At 47.9% G+C, this 14,219-nt stretch overlaps 2 protein-coding genes across 5 annotated transcripts in view; one reads left to right on the top strand and one right to left on the bottom strand.

Annotated features, from left to right (window-relative positions):
• Window positions 1-3,567: 3,567 nt before the first annotated feature.
• On the bottom strand, window positions 3,568-4,646 carry LOC142566867 (uncharacterized). Its single transcript, XM_075677797.1, has one exon. It carries the CDS (start codon window positions 4,490-4,492, stop codon window positions 3,734-3,736), a length of 759 nt encoding a protein of 252 aa, XP_075533912.1. The 5' UTR covers window positions 4,493-4,646; the 3' UTR covers window positions 3,568-3,733.
• Window positions 4,647-4,912: 266 nt separating this feature from the next.
• O-fut1 (O-fucosyltransferase 1) overlaps window positions 4,913-14,219 on the top strand; it is a 211,244-nt gene continuing 201,937 nt past the window's right edge. Inside the window, exon 1 of one of the 4 annotated variants that reach the window (XM_075677794.1) lies at window positions 4,913-5,301. In XM_075677794.1, coding sequence (XP_075533909.1) covers window positions 5,268-5,301 — 34 coding nt within the window. In that variant the 5' untranslated portion in view covers window positions 4,913-5,267. Of the gene's footprint in view, window positions 5,302-5,966; window positions 6,309-14,219 lie in introns of those variants that run through there. The other 3 variants (XM_075677795.1, XM_075677796.1, XM_075677793.1) reach the window with 3 other exon arrangements.

The raw sequence follows: 14,219 nt of genomic DNA, 5'->3' as shown, positions 1-14,219 counted from the left end.
CTTTTTGACTGACTGCACATAGGTTACCAGGCTTTCTACCAATCTTTTAAATCACCCACACAGGTGTACGTTATCCTCTTCATTTAGTAAAGAGGGATAAACATCGACAAAACGATGCAGCTCAAATAGCTTGAACGTGTATGCGTTTTCTATCCGCAGTGACAGACAAGATGGCTCGAGCGTTGCACAATGCCGTTTGCCTAAAGTCAGCTTCGTCGTAAAGCACCAGTGTCGCGCAATCAAGCATGCGCAGTGTATTGCGGCGAAGTATACCAAGAGTGGAAAGCGGCCACTGTTGGAGGATATAGTGTGATATACGTGCGCACCTGCCGTCACATCTCCTGTCGCAGTACAAGCACGTAGACGCCGAACAAGTGTACTGGCAGGCCTTCAGAGCTATTTCGCACGCGTTGTAGCCATCTGAGCCCTTGTTTCGCCCACATAGAGCTCCCCGTATATGAGCTATCGTAACAGCCGGGATTCGTAATACGCGATCCTTCATTAATTACCCTTGCGCACAAGCACCTCAGAATCGCTACGAATCTGCACCACGTAGCCAATATGAGTGTTACTGTACAGCTTTCACAAGGGTCTACTGCTATGAAATTGCATTTCGACCATTTTTCTTTAGCATACATTTGTTCCGTATTCATCCGCAGGGCTTAGTGTTTTGCCAGTGTGGCTGTACAGCTTTCACAACGATTTACGGCTCAGATTGCACGGCGACGCAAGTTTTAGTACTTTCACATACAGAGTACAATATGTTCCATTCCCACAAATCTCCAAGTGTGTTGTATGCTCAGTTACATTAAGAACTAATGCATCGGCACGGCAGTTGAATTCATAAACTGTTTCCGTTCCCGCGATTCCCTTGAAGTGTGTGGTATGCTCAACGACACTAATGAACAATGTATCGGCGCGACGAAATGCTTTGCCATTAAAGTCATCTGAGAAAACGCCTCACGTCCAAACGTATTCCCCTGCGACGATCAGAATTTAATATGAAACCGCCGCAAAAAAAAAAAAAAAAAAAAAAGTGGGGGGGGGCAGCAATTAAACTCGCATCGGCACGGCAGTCGAATTAATAAACTGTTTCCGTGCCCGCGGATCTCCTGAAGTGTGTGGTATGCTGACTTTGCTCAACGACACTAATGAACAATGCATCGGCACGATGTAATGCTTTGCCACTAAAGTCATCCGAGAAGACACCTCACTTCCAAACGTATCCCGCTGCGACTATAAAAATTTAATATGCTACCGTCGCAACAAAATAGCAACAAACTCGCCTTTGACAAGGCTTCTTCGCCTTGCCGGCCACGCATTCTGTCGATTGCGTTGCCAGCTTGGCTAGGGACGAACGGAGCTAACTTTCTTCTGCGTCGTACCTAGGCGAAGAGAAATCTCGAGGACCGAAAGTCCCCACATTTCTCTCTTCGCGCGTGCGCAGAAAGAGCGGAGAAAACAATTTATGATGTGCTCGTGGCGGCGTCGGCTTTCTCTACCAGAGTTGCAAATGCTCAGTTTCGCGTTCCGTACAGCGTACAGCCCATGCTCTAGTGGCGCCATCTTGCGGCGTCGACGTGAGGTGCCACACCCGCGGGCTCTCCCTGAGCCCACTACCCCCTTCTAGTTCACGCACGGAGGGAGGAAACTAAGGAGAGGCCCTGACGTCACTCTTTGTGAAGCTAAAGTGAAGCCAGAAGTTGGCTTTGCTCATGGCGTTACTCCGCCTATCGGGCCAGCTCTCCTCTCTTTACATTTCTCGCGAAAACACACCGCGCTGCGCGCAACCTTACTGCCATGGAGGAAGGAAACTGAGGAGAGGCGCTACCCCCTCCGCGCGCTAGGAGAAAGGTGTGGAAGAAATGACGTAGTAGGTTCTCCTTTGTTTTGCTGTTTTTTTTATTTCTTTGCTGTAGTGGCCACGCCTTTCGGGCTACAATGGCGGCTTTGTTTTGGTTCTGTGCTCTCACACGTGTTGCTCCGTAGGTTTCGTACCGTGGCAAAGGCGCCGTGCGGGCAGGTTTGCGTTGGTCTTCGTGTTTTGTTGCGCTGCGTTATCTGGACCGTGCTCTGCCGGATGTTGCTGTGGCCAGGTGGGACAGGAGGAACTAAAATTCGTGAAATGAACGCGTCTGCAACGCTGTACGCAATGTACCGCGCCACGGCAATAGCTACGGACGAAGGAATATCCGCGGAAAATGTTGCCCTCTTTCGCGGAATCATGTTAACGTGCTAACGATTGCTTAGTATTGCTGCGGAGCGCGCGGGTCCGGGCAGCCCGGTTGCGCGCAGCGCGGCGTCGTTTCGCGAGAAGTGCAAACAAGAGAGGAGAGCTGGCCCGATAGGCGGAGCAACGCCAACTTCCGGCTTCACTTTAGCTTCGCAAAGAGTGACGTCACGGCCTCTCCTTAGTTTCCTTCCTCCGTGCTTACTGCTCAGACCCGCGCGCTCCGCAGTAATACTAAGCAATCGTTAGCACGTTAGCATGATTCCGCGAAAAAGGGCAAAATTACCCGCGGATATTCCTTTGTCCGTAGCCATTGCCGTGGCGCGGTACATTGCGTACAGCGTTGCAGGCGCGTTCATTTCACGAATTTTATTTCCTCCTGTCCCACCTGGCCACAGCAACATCCGGCAGAGCACGGCCCAGATAACGCAGCGCAACAAAACACGAAGACCAACGCAAACCTGCCCGCACGGCGCCTTTGCCACGGTACGAAACCTACGGAGCAACACGTGTGAGAGCACAGAACCAAAACAAAGCCGCCATTGTAGCCCGAAAGGCGTGGCCACTACAGCAAAGAAATAAAAAAACAGCAAAACAAAGGAGAACCTACTACGTCATTTCCTCCACACCTTTCTCCTAGCGCGCGGAGGGGGTAGGGCCTCTCCTCAGTTTCATTCCTCCATGAGTTCACTATACTATGGCACAGGTATCCATAGTATGGTGTCCATAGCACAGCCAAAGTTATTGCGATAATGATGATACGGCACATGGCGTTAGTGCAATAAAAAAGTACGTACATTTTTTTAGCATGTTTTTTAACTGCATATGAGAGCGGTCATATAGATTATGTGGCAAGGTGACGGTAGCGATGATTGTGCGCAGCGGCGGTATGCAACAATTGCCATCATCATCATGCTTTTGCAAACGATGTTTTCTTTTTTTGATACCCACTACCTTTCGAGATCAAGCCAACCCTCCTCTCTTCCTCCCCCTTTCTGGTTGACCGCCATTCGTAGAGCAGCTGTTGTAACTCGGCCAAGTTGCGCAGTCATTGTCCACGACATGCAGATGCACTCACGACCCGGATTAGACCAAAAACCTATAGAGTGGGCTTTGAACTGTCGAAGAGAAGCGCTGTACTAACCTCGACATTTCTAATGACACCTGCGTGCTACTCGCTAGTCAGCAGCTTCGGAAACAAAATGGCGCTAATATCTGCTACAAAACACATCAAGGAAGGTTGGCTTTGAGCACGCCAGCTCTCGAAATCGATGCTGCAAAGCTTGTGGTTAACCACACAAGCTTTGCGGCTGAGTACAACAAGCCAAAGGCACATGCACTGCTGACAAACATTTATTACAGACACAATAATGACCACAATGTGTGCGTATAAAAATATGTTACAGAAACGGGGGTATCTGTACAAGGCATAGCGCGGGATCCGCGATGCATTCGTGTATGAGTCCTCTATTTACAGGCGAGCGATGAGAGACTCGGCAAACCTCAGACTGTGAGCGCCAACACGGGAGGTGAAAACGCGGTCCTGAGCACATCGGACTGTGCCGAACACAGGTCGGGCAATGAGGAGCCCCGTCGCAGCTGGGGCTCCTCCATGGACGGCTGGCAGTTATCCCACGATGAAGAGAGGCCCTTCAAACCAGAGTTGAAGGCCAAAACCAAGTTCGATATAGACTCGACTTCCATCGCGTCCGAGCTCACTTCCTGCGGTAGGTCGGTCGGCGCAGGGGCACAATCCTGCTCAGATTCGTCAGAATCGCAGGAGGATGACCGTCTCCAGAGCCGGCTGCGCTTCGCACCACTGTCCTCGTCATCCGAGTGAGTGCGGCGCCGCTTGAGACAGCGGGCAGGGGTCGTTGAGGGTTCGGACCCGTTCGGCGGTTCCACATTCTCCTTGTCGTCGCCGCCGTCCGTGCTGGCGCAATCCTCGTACGCTGACGTCACGGGCGACGTCACCGTCCGGTTAGGCTTAGCGAGAGGCGACGAGTCCTCTTCGGCGTCGATTTGCTCGGGCTCACAATCAGCTTCCTCGTCGTCGTTTCGGTACGGCGCGCACATCACGGGTGAAAATGACGCACCGTTCGTCTGGAGAGCATCGTCGAAGTAGGTTGTACGCGCCTTGTACAGCACACTGGCCACGAGCAGGCTACGATGCAGGCTGGGTCCACCACGCTGAACTCGAGACGTCGCTATTTTCCCGAGAGAAATCGCGATAACCTTCTGGGCGTCGTTGTCCATAACCATGTTCCCCGAGCGGACGATGTCGGATGGCCGCGGGCGACTCTGGTCTTGAGATTCACCAGCGATTTTTACGCGCCGATGTAAAGTACGACGAGGGGGAGCACGATAAGAACGCAGCCGTACCCCCCGGAGACAAACAAGAGACTAACCGTTAGGGGAAGTGGCGCGGCAGCCTTCCACTATGCTTCCACGGCCAAGCTGGAGGAAGTGACGTCGACGATTAAGCAAACTGGCCAATGGCATGCATCGTGTGTGACCTCCAGGAACCGTGCCGGGTTTTTCTCTCCAATGGCGACCGCGTGACGTCAGTGCTCGGCGGTGACGAGCGCGTTTTTTTTTTTTTTTTTTGCTGTGTATTTTTCGTTCGCAGGGGGAAAGAACTTGCGGCGGGCAGAGGTAGCGAAGGCGAAAGCACGGATGATCGACAAAAAAGCAAGAAAAGGGCCGTCGGCGGCGCGACGTTAGAGCAGCGCGTGCTCGTTCGCCCCGTGCGCGTCAGTGACCGGAGCCGACCGGTGCCTTGGACGCGATTGTTGTGCCTTGTCGCGCGTTTTTTTCCTTTTGGTTTGTACTGTTTCTTAAGAAAAGGAGGGGGCGGTCGGTAGCCGCGAATTAAAAGCGCCGCGCACTGCTCACTGGGACTGATGACAGATGCATGACTGTCATCTGCTGTTTGTGTGGAACATGTAATGACAGCGTGACGGAGACCGCTGTAGCGCTACTTGAGGCGAATCTTGCGAGGTGCACTTACGCGAATAGTGACTTCCTCGCACCGTGAATGACGCAAGGAGCGACGACATTTGCCAGCTTAGGTTTGTTGACTGTCTGCCGCAGTTTTGATATGCGATACGATTGATGCCCTTCATGTGAGCTTGCCGAGTCAGGCCATGGTCGACAATGCTTGCTTGACACAGGCCCCATTTGTGCGCTTGGGTATTTGCTCGCTTAAAGGCGAACGGTAATGGTTAACTTCATTTAACACTGAAACACTGTCAAGTCCATCTCATGTGCCAGTTAGTCACGGTTGTTTTGTTTTGTAACCCGAGCAGGTGATCGACTGATTGAGTACGGTGAATATATTGTCACCATCAAGGTGGAAGAAAATGTGGTCTCCTTGTAACACAACAGCTTTTTTCACAGTGTATCGCTACAAGCTATGAGTTTGCGGCAAGTAAAACCGTAAAACTAGGGCGACTCCTGTTCGAACTTCTCACTCGGTGGCCCCTACGTGACACATCACAACGTGTCCCTACTTACACATCGGGCTTGCACTCTACCCATGTCTGCCCCATCGTTTCAATAAGTTGTTTTATGGGTGTTTCTACCAGTTTTTATTCTGGGTGTACTTTCCTTTGCGGGGCTAACGGCAGTGCTATCTATGAGCAGCGAATATAAACATGGCCTCTGAGATCTCCGCTTTCCGTGCCAATCTTTGTAAAAGTAAAAAAAAAACACACACACACAAACATGAACTGATGGACTATCAGAAAATCGCCACTACAGATATGTTTGTTGACTAGAATCTGGTCAGTGAATAAGACAGGGCAGCAGACCCGCTCAGTTTGTTGACGGCTACTCTCGGAATGCGCCGTTAAGTCTACGCGTGTATGTAGTACGTACTACACCCGTGCTCGCACGGCTCGTGTCGCAAGCAGGTGAGGCAACTCGTCACCAGTGCCAACACGCAGCAGCCGCGTCCACGAACGGCAAGTTTGAGCAATGACGCCGGGCGGTACGCTTGGAGTGCTGACTTTGTGGCTGTCGTTGACAGCGGTCTGTGCCGACAGGAGAGGATACATTCTCTATTGTCCCTGCATGGGTACGTTGTCCGTTTGATATTCGGCGCTGAGGCGTCTGTTATCGGGCCCGAAAAGCGCGAGGCTGCGGGCCTTGCTTTGTTCGCACCGGGATGCTACAAAGATGAAAAAGTGAGGCAGCTTTCAAACTCCCGTTTAGCGAATTAGCCACTAACCTCGCGTCGAGGGCACCGGATCTGATTTTGACCACGGCAGATGTTTGCTTCGATGGAAGACGGCATTGGGAATCGGAGCATGCTTCCCTGCAGCTAACGGTGGTGCATTGACGCGATCGTCGTTCGGGTGTTCCGTCGCCGCTTCGGCTGGGTGGTCTCAAGTGTCGTTCTGCTGTGGGGGGCGTTTGAAAGCACCACGTTCCCTATTTACGTACGTGGGTCTTCCTCCGTTCACAAGTGATTTCCGCAGGCCCGTTCCGGATGCGCGGCATGTTTGAAAGCGCAGCGATATCCACCGGAGAGGCATTTCTGCGAAAGCTACGTGCATTAAAACTTTCAATGTGAAAAAAAGAAAAGAAAAGCCTTGAGCTTAAACGTCTGACTCGATGCGGCCATGTGCGCAGATGTTTGTGTGGCTATCCGTATGGCATGAATATTCATCAGTAATGATGCCACACAGTTTAGTACATTTAAATGTTAACGGTAAAGGAGCTGCAAGTTTGGGGTGATCTGGACGCTGATGTTGCCAGGTGGGAAGCATTCTGTCTCCTCTTGTATCCAGGGCACTACTAAACAGTGCTGAAATGTGCTTGTGGAGAATAACATTCCTTTAGTGGTGTGGTATGGTAACAGTAGCACAGTGTGGAAGATGAGGACGGACAAGGGCAAACACAAGGACATAGCAAATTCCAATTGATTTCATTGTTGTTGGTATGCACAGAAACCATGACATTCATGGAGGATTTTGTTGCAGGACCGCACACTTCGTTTATTACTGCTTTCACAGAGCCATTTGTTGTTGTCAGTTCTTTTTGTCGGGGTGTAACTTATGGTCTAAAAAGAACGAGGATACACTTTACTCCTGAAGGTGCTTCATCCCTTAAACCAAAGAACAAAATTTTCCTTTGACATAATCGTTTTTTTCGTCATCACCAAGCTGGTTTCCTTCATTGCAACAATTCTGCAAACTGAATGCATGGAGCTGCTGCGAAATTGCCATCTTTAGCTTTCAGTTTGCCTCAGAGTGGAGGTGGTGCTACTGGAATCCAGGGATGGGACAATGTGATGATTCTGTTCCAGTGCCTGTTGCGCTTCGTCAGTGGTCATAGTGGTGTTCCGCCCACATTATCACTGGGATCAGCTGGCCTTGAATGATGGATGATAAGAGTGGTATAGAAATGAGCGGAGTGGATCACTGCACTATACCGACCCAGTGGCTCATTTTCAACCTAAAAAAAAACGCATTTAAAGAGGCAACAGCCTTCCAGTTATTGTGCTCAGCAGGAGCAGTACATATTTTATGCGCCCCTCTGTCAAGCCAGTCATAGGCTTTTTGGGTGCACCCCTAACATCCCCGATGTTGAAATGAAGGTATTTATATTTGTATTGTTGGACTGAAAGCTGCCATTTTAAAAGCCTTAAAAGGTTACGACTACAGCACCTTTCCTTGAACACTGAGAACACATGGGAGTGAGGGAGATGCTTCTTAATGAATATATTCCCGAAGAAAGTTTTGAAGAGGACTTAATATGAATGGAGGTATAAGGAGCGCAATGCTTGTTTTCATCCTCAAAACAGCGTGGATAGCGATGCCCTGCCTCTGCGACTCCTCTCTTGCCTTCTGTGGTGCACTTATGGTTGGCGTCTGACAAAAGTGCCCGAGAGGGACCAAGGAGCAGTACGGGCAGGATGACCACCACTTCCCCATTTGCTGGAAGATAGGAGGAGTGCGCCTTCATTAATTTTGAATAAACAGGAGGTGGTGTCTGGGCTGCCTCTGTGGTGTCATAGACCATGGGAAAATAGAGGGGGCCTTGAAAGCGGCAGATAAGAGCTGGCAGTCTTTTGTGCGAGAATGTGGGCTCCTTGTTGTATGCAGTGGAATAATATTTGGCTCGCGTGACAGCATTGTCGACAGATTGCAAACATTTCCTTACCATGTTCAAGAAGTGTTGCACAGCCCCTCTAACACATGGAGTGATAAGGGAGGACAGCCATATATACATGGTTAAACTACTAGTGCGTTTTTGCTGCTGCAAAGTCATCTTGACAGCTGCCCTGTACACTCAATTTGGTAGCACGCTCGGTACATGAGTTGCTGACATGTCATTGGGATGCTTGCTTCCCTCACCAGGCCCTAGCAGGTATTTTGGTTAGATGCTGGAATTTGTAAACAGCACTATACAGGGTGTTCCATTGTAACTTCAGCCAAACATTAAAAATATTCAAATGCCACATAGCTTGATAGAACCAAGTAATGTTTCCTGTCGCTTGGAGATACTCGGATTATTTTTTTTATTCCGCCTAGTTAGATAATTACTTTTAATTAATTAATTGACTTCTCAAATATTGTAATTAGATGAAAAATAACTGAATATTGTAGAGCAACATGAAAAGCTCCTCATACAGCCTTCTGTTGATTGATACGTGCTACGTAAAAGTTTTTTTTCGAGCGAGAAAGAAGCCCACGAACACACACGAAATTGTCGTGTGAATGGCCACTCGAGGCCCTCACAGCAACAGTCCTTTCAATAAGCTTCTGTAGCTAAATTCACTTTGGACAGAGGGAGTGCTCGTGCCTACACATCGCTGCTGTGTGCAAGCCTTTCAGGTGGCCACATTTTACCCACAGGCAATGTCAGGATGTAATTTCTTGAGGTGAAGGACTGGCTATACTTCTGGGCTGCAGCAGAGAGTGTGAACTGGTTACTTACAGCAGAGCGTATTGTGCTTCATTCACTCCTGCCGAGTAGGAAGGCATGAGTGCAGTGTGTGCGGGCACACAACAGAGTAGCACAGCTTTTTTCTTGTTTGCCATTTTGACTGCAGCATGTATTTTGTAATGCTAAAAAGGCTGCCTACAATATGAACACATTTTACCTTATGTAAAGCTTGCATAGTAGATGTCCAGCTGTAGCACTTCTGTGGCCTTGTGCTTTTGCCCAAGATAATTTTTTTTCAGCTTGACAAAACAGTTTTCATGGCAGTATCCTACACGAAAAGACCTGAAATTTATGAGAGGCACGTAGTATTCCAGTCCATTGGCATCATTATTAGTTTGTATAGCTGCCGAGCTTCTGGAGAATGGTAGTGACAAAAATAAGTATTGATATTCCTTTTCTACAGAGAAAATTGTACGTATGTTGTTTACCGACAGCGGTGTTTGACAAGATACGAAAGCAAATATTGGAACTAATCTCCACATTTTCGTTTCTCTATGTAGCTGGCATTAACATAGATCAAGTCGCTGAAGCTACATTTTCTGATGATCCCTTTTTCATGTCTATGATATAGGCAAGGCAAGTGTTCAATCCCAGTGATAGCAGCAGCATACCAGCCATCGACAAAGGGCAGCAATAGTACGAATTGAAATCAATTATTGATCACAAAACACAGTCCCAATTGTATGAATTCGTCATACAAAGCATGGGAAAAACATATTAGTACCTTTTAAAAATCCCTAGATATTGTCATAAAGATGCCAAATTCCTAAGTTGGTTCCAAGATCCCTAGATCTAGGGATAACTTTCCAGAGTTGGCATCACTGGTCACAGGTGATCCCCATGAGTGAGCTGTGGTGCTCCCAAAGCCTGCTGCAGATGAATGGGATATCGTGGATCACCCCACATTTTCAGGAAACAAATTTCGTTCCATGCTTAGTAGAGCAGTGGGCCACTTCAGTTATCCATCCCCGGCAGTCCCAGACTGCCCAAGACGGTTCTTTCAACCCATGAGTATTGAGTATGCAGCATCTTAAGCAGTCCTGGACAGTCCAAGACGACAAATGGAAGAGGCTCAGTGCCTCTTGCTGCTCAGGTGCTTTTACAAAGCTTAGTCTTGGCTGAAAGGACCGACATTGACATTGTGTCTAGCAGCAGTCAAGGCAGTTGGCACCTTGTCACCTCCTGCCACGACTGCCTTGCCAAGGAAGCATGCAGGATGCAGGTAAAAAAAGGCCTGATGAATGCATGTTAGTGCGGAAGAGAAAGGGATGTAACTTGTCCCGTTCTCTTTTGTGCTGGCATGCATGCAGTACCAACTTGCCGTGACAACCACCTTGCTGAAAAAGGGCCATTTTGTGGTAATTTATGGTGTTGCACTGTCCTTTGCGACACCGTGTTCCTATGGTATCGCAAAAGTGGTGGCCTCCATGATGTGGCCATCGTATGCAAGGAGGGCAGAACATTAATACAACCAACTATTAGTTATACTTACTCTATGCAGCAGAAATGAAAATGTGAAAGTAAGTTTTCGAACAATGCCAAGGTTGCAGTGTTTGGCAGCAGGCAAGACCAAGACAAATGATGACTCCGTGAACTTCGGTGTTCTTGCGAAATTGTCACATCTTTTCTTGCCATTGGCATGAACAAAGTTATTTTTTATGCATTTGGGGTGCATTTTTAGCTAAATAGTTTTGATACAGAGTAGCTTACAGATATGGAAATGAGTGGTTTCCCAAGATCAACTTCTTTCTCAATTCCCCCCCCCCCCTCCCCCATTAAGTGTTGCATGCACCATGCTGTGTCAGTGTTGTGTATGTCCAGGCGCTCAGATACGGTGCACTAAATGTGACCTCAATGGAGAACTGTTCCTGTTAATTGTGAGCACCTAGTGCAAGTATTTTCCATTCTCTTGCTCAAAAGCAGTCGTGGCATAATAAGGAGACTGCTCGGCTTGAAAATGCACGGTTGTTTCGAAACCACGGAAGATATATTTTTCTTACAGCCCGTCAGAGGCTCACAGGCAAAGAGTAAGTGCAAGAAATACGAGGTCAAGTAACAAGTCAACCAAAGGCTTCCAGAGTCTGCATCGCAACATGGACAGTTGCCATCCACAGCACATCTTGCAGGCCTGTCAAGCAACACCAAAACAGCTTGTTTTTCCTATAACTGTGAGGACCACCTCTTAGTAAATGTGGTAAAGAATTATCACCATGGGAGAACAAAGTTGTACTGTGCCTTATTCACTGTTGAACAAAATAGCACCAACCCAACAACTACCATACTGACTGCTAGAGATGTCCTGGAAGACACTTAACGTTTCATGCTCAATGAACCAGGCAGGTTCTCTTTAGCTAGCTTTTTGAACTTGGTAGATGTGCAAGTAACAAGCGCTGTGTTAAAGGCCGATCAAACCATTCTCTTCACAAACAGTAAACATATGAGTTCATGGCTTTCCCAACCACTCCCTTGTACATTGTCTTGGGGATGGTTGGAAAAAGCATATATTGGCAACCAAGGTGGCATTTCATATGTATTTCTGCTTTCTTCAAGAAGAAAAGAGTTAAGTCCACTTTTGGGGAATATACACATCCAACTACATGTTTAACAGCTAGATCTGAGCACTAGGAGTGTTCACCCAGTGTGAACCATTTGAGTGGCACTGACAATTCCTGTGTCGTGTGTTTCAAAAGCCATCTAAAACCAGTGAAAATATTGAAATTCTAGTTGGGTTGGGCTGTTCATGCGACCGTCGTCCAGAACAAAACATTAAGGAGGCTAGAGCCTTGTTTATTTATTTATATTATTGTAAAGGCAAAGAGTACATTACATAGGGGACTTGGTGCATGTATGACAAATGCAACAAACAGCAGCAGTGCAATTATAAATCGAGCCATAATTATAGAGCAGTGCAAATATGAGTATAATGCTATGTAGAAGGCAGGTTAGATAAAAGCAGTTCTAAAGTTGTCTTCATCAACAATGCTGCATGGCAAATCGTTCCAACCAACAAAGGTGCGTTGTACTACAGAATCTTGAAAGCATTTGTGTTAGCAGAAGGAGTACGTGCGTTATACTATAGGTTGGGCAATGCATGCTGGAATGTATTATGGCATCTGTAGTAGTCTTTCTAGATGGGAACTGTGACAGCATTTCTTGTGAAACAGGCACAGTCAAGATATTTTGTTGTGATATGAAAGAGCGGTAAAGGCGAGCTTTCATTGATGTGACACTAACAATGCGGTGGTAATTTGGCTCTATATATGTGGCTCTGCACTGCCTATAATTCCGAAATGTGTGAACTAGCATCCAAAATGGACGCTCTATACTTTGTAACAGCTACAGTAATCATTTTTGGACACAAAATGTGATTCACAGTGAAGATGAGAACCCATCAGGATACAGTTTTAAAAGAATTCAAAAGAACTGTGATAACGACTGTTGAATTGCGTCGCTTGTTTTATGTTGTCACGAAGATAACTAAGATGGGCTTGCCGAAACAGAACAGCCTTTAATGATGGCTCACACCCAAAAAACCCCATGCACAACTGTGCCCTTCGTCGTCTTCTCTCTGGCGATCGGTGCGCTTACTTCGCGTCATTACTCCCACATGAAAAGCGACCGTCCCAGTTGATCATTGGAGGGAGTAAAGGGTGACAAAGGGCGCGGGAGAAAGTTTATCAGATGGATGCTTCTTCGCAGGCGTAGTATGATTTGATCCGTACTATGTGGACAATCTCGGCTCATGGTCGTCGTTGGCTCTAACTCATAGTAGTACTCTGAGGGACGACCTCGTAGTTCAAGTCGATGAGTTTGTACGGGCCAGAGTATCTGCACAGTAATTTTTCCGACAGCCCCCGATGACACCCAAACGTAGTCGCCGGGCTCATACTGGATGTTCCTTTGGCCACTGTTGTAATGGCGGGCATCAGTACTCTGCTGGAGGCGGATGCGGTTGCAAGCAAGCTGTCGAGCTTCTTCGGCCTTCTGGATGATTTCATCAGCATTGTTGCTTCTTGTTTTGTTGTCTACCGGGAGCATGGTGTCTAAAGGTGTTACGCAGTGCCCATAAACCAGTTCAAATGGAGTGAATCGGGTGGCTTCCTGAACAGCCGTATTATATGTGAATGACACGTATCGTAGAATTTGGTCCCATAACTTGTGCTCCAAGTCAATGTACATCGAGATCATATCGGCGATAGTTCTATTGAGGTGCTCTGCAAGTCCATTAGTTTGTGGGTGATAGGTCATAGTTTTCCGATGATTGGTGTGGGTCAGCGTGATGATCTCCTGGATTAATTCGGCACTAAAAGCAGTCCCTCAATCGGTTATAAAGATTGAAGGGGTCCCGTGACATAATATGATGTCGTGGACAAAGAACATGGCGACTTCTGTAGAGGTTCTGCGGGGTACAGCTTTTGTTTCTGCGTATTGCGTTAAGTAGTCCATTGTGACTATCCATTCGTTGTCTGGGGACGACTTAGGGAATGGACTGAGAAGACCCATTCGAACTTGTTGAAACGGTGCTGGAGGAGGGTCCAGGCATTGCAGAAGACCAGCAGGTTTCAAAGGTGGAATCTTGCGTCGCTGACAATCATGGCAGCTTCTCACGTAGCGCTGAACAGACTAGAACAGCTGTGGCCAGTAATACTTCTGGCGTATGTGCGCTAACGTCCTGGCGAAGCCTAAGTGTCCGGCACACAGGTCGTCATGACACGCTTGCAACACTCAGCTCAGTGAAACTGGGACAATTAGAAGGAACGTTTCTTGGCTGTTTTCAAAGTTCTTTTTGTAGAGAATGTTGTTGCAGAGGCAGTAAGGCGTCATACCTTGTGACGTCAGTTGTGGGACAACAATGTTGGCTCCCTGGAGGTATAGGATGAGGGGAAGCAGTGCACTGTCTGCAGGTTGGAGGTCAGCCATCTCGACAGTGTCTACTACACTAAGAAATGGGAAGTCTTGCTCTATGTCACTGGCTTCAAAGGTATAGGTGCATGTGAGAGGCAGTCGGCATCGCGGTGCTTTTGTCCAGATCGTT

Source organism: Dermacentor variabilis, unplaced genomic scaffold (genome assembly GCF_050947875.1).
Source record: "Dermacentor variabilis isolate Ectoservices unplaced genomic scaffold, ASM5094787v1 scaffold_13, whole genome shotgun sequence".
NCBI classification, from domain to species: domain Eukaryota; kingdom Metazoa; phylum Arthropoda; class Arachnida; order Ixodida; family Ixodidae; genus Dermacentor; species Dermacentor variabilis.
Note: the sequence above shows the minus strand (reverse complement) of the source record. Positions and strands in the feature narration are given on the sequence as shown.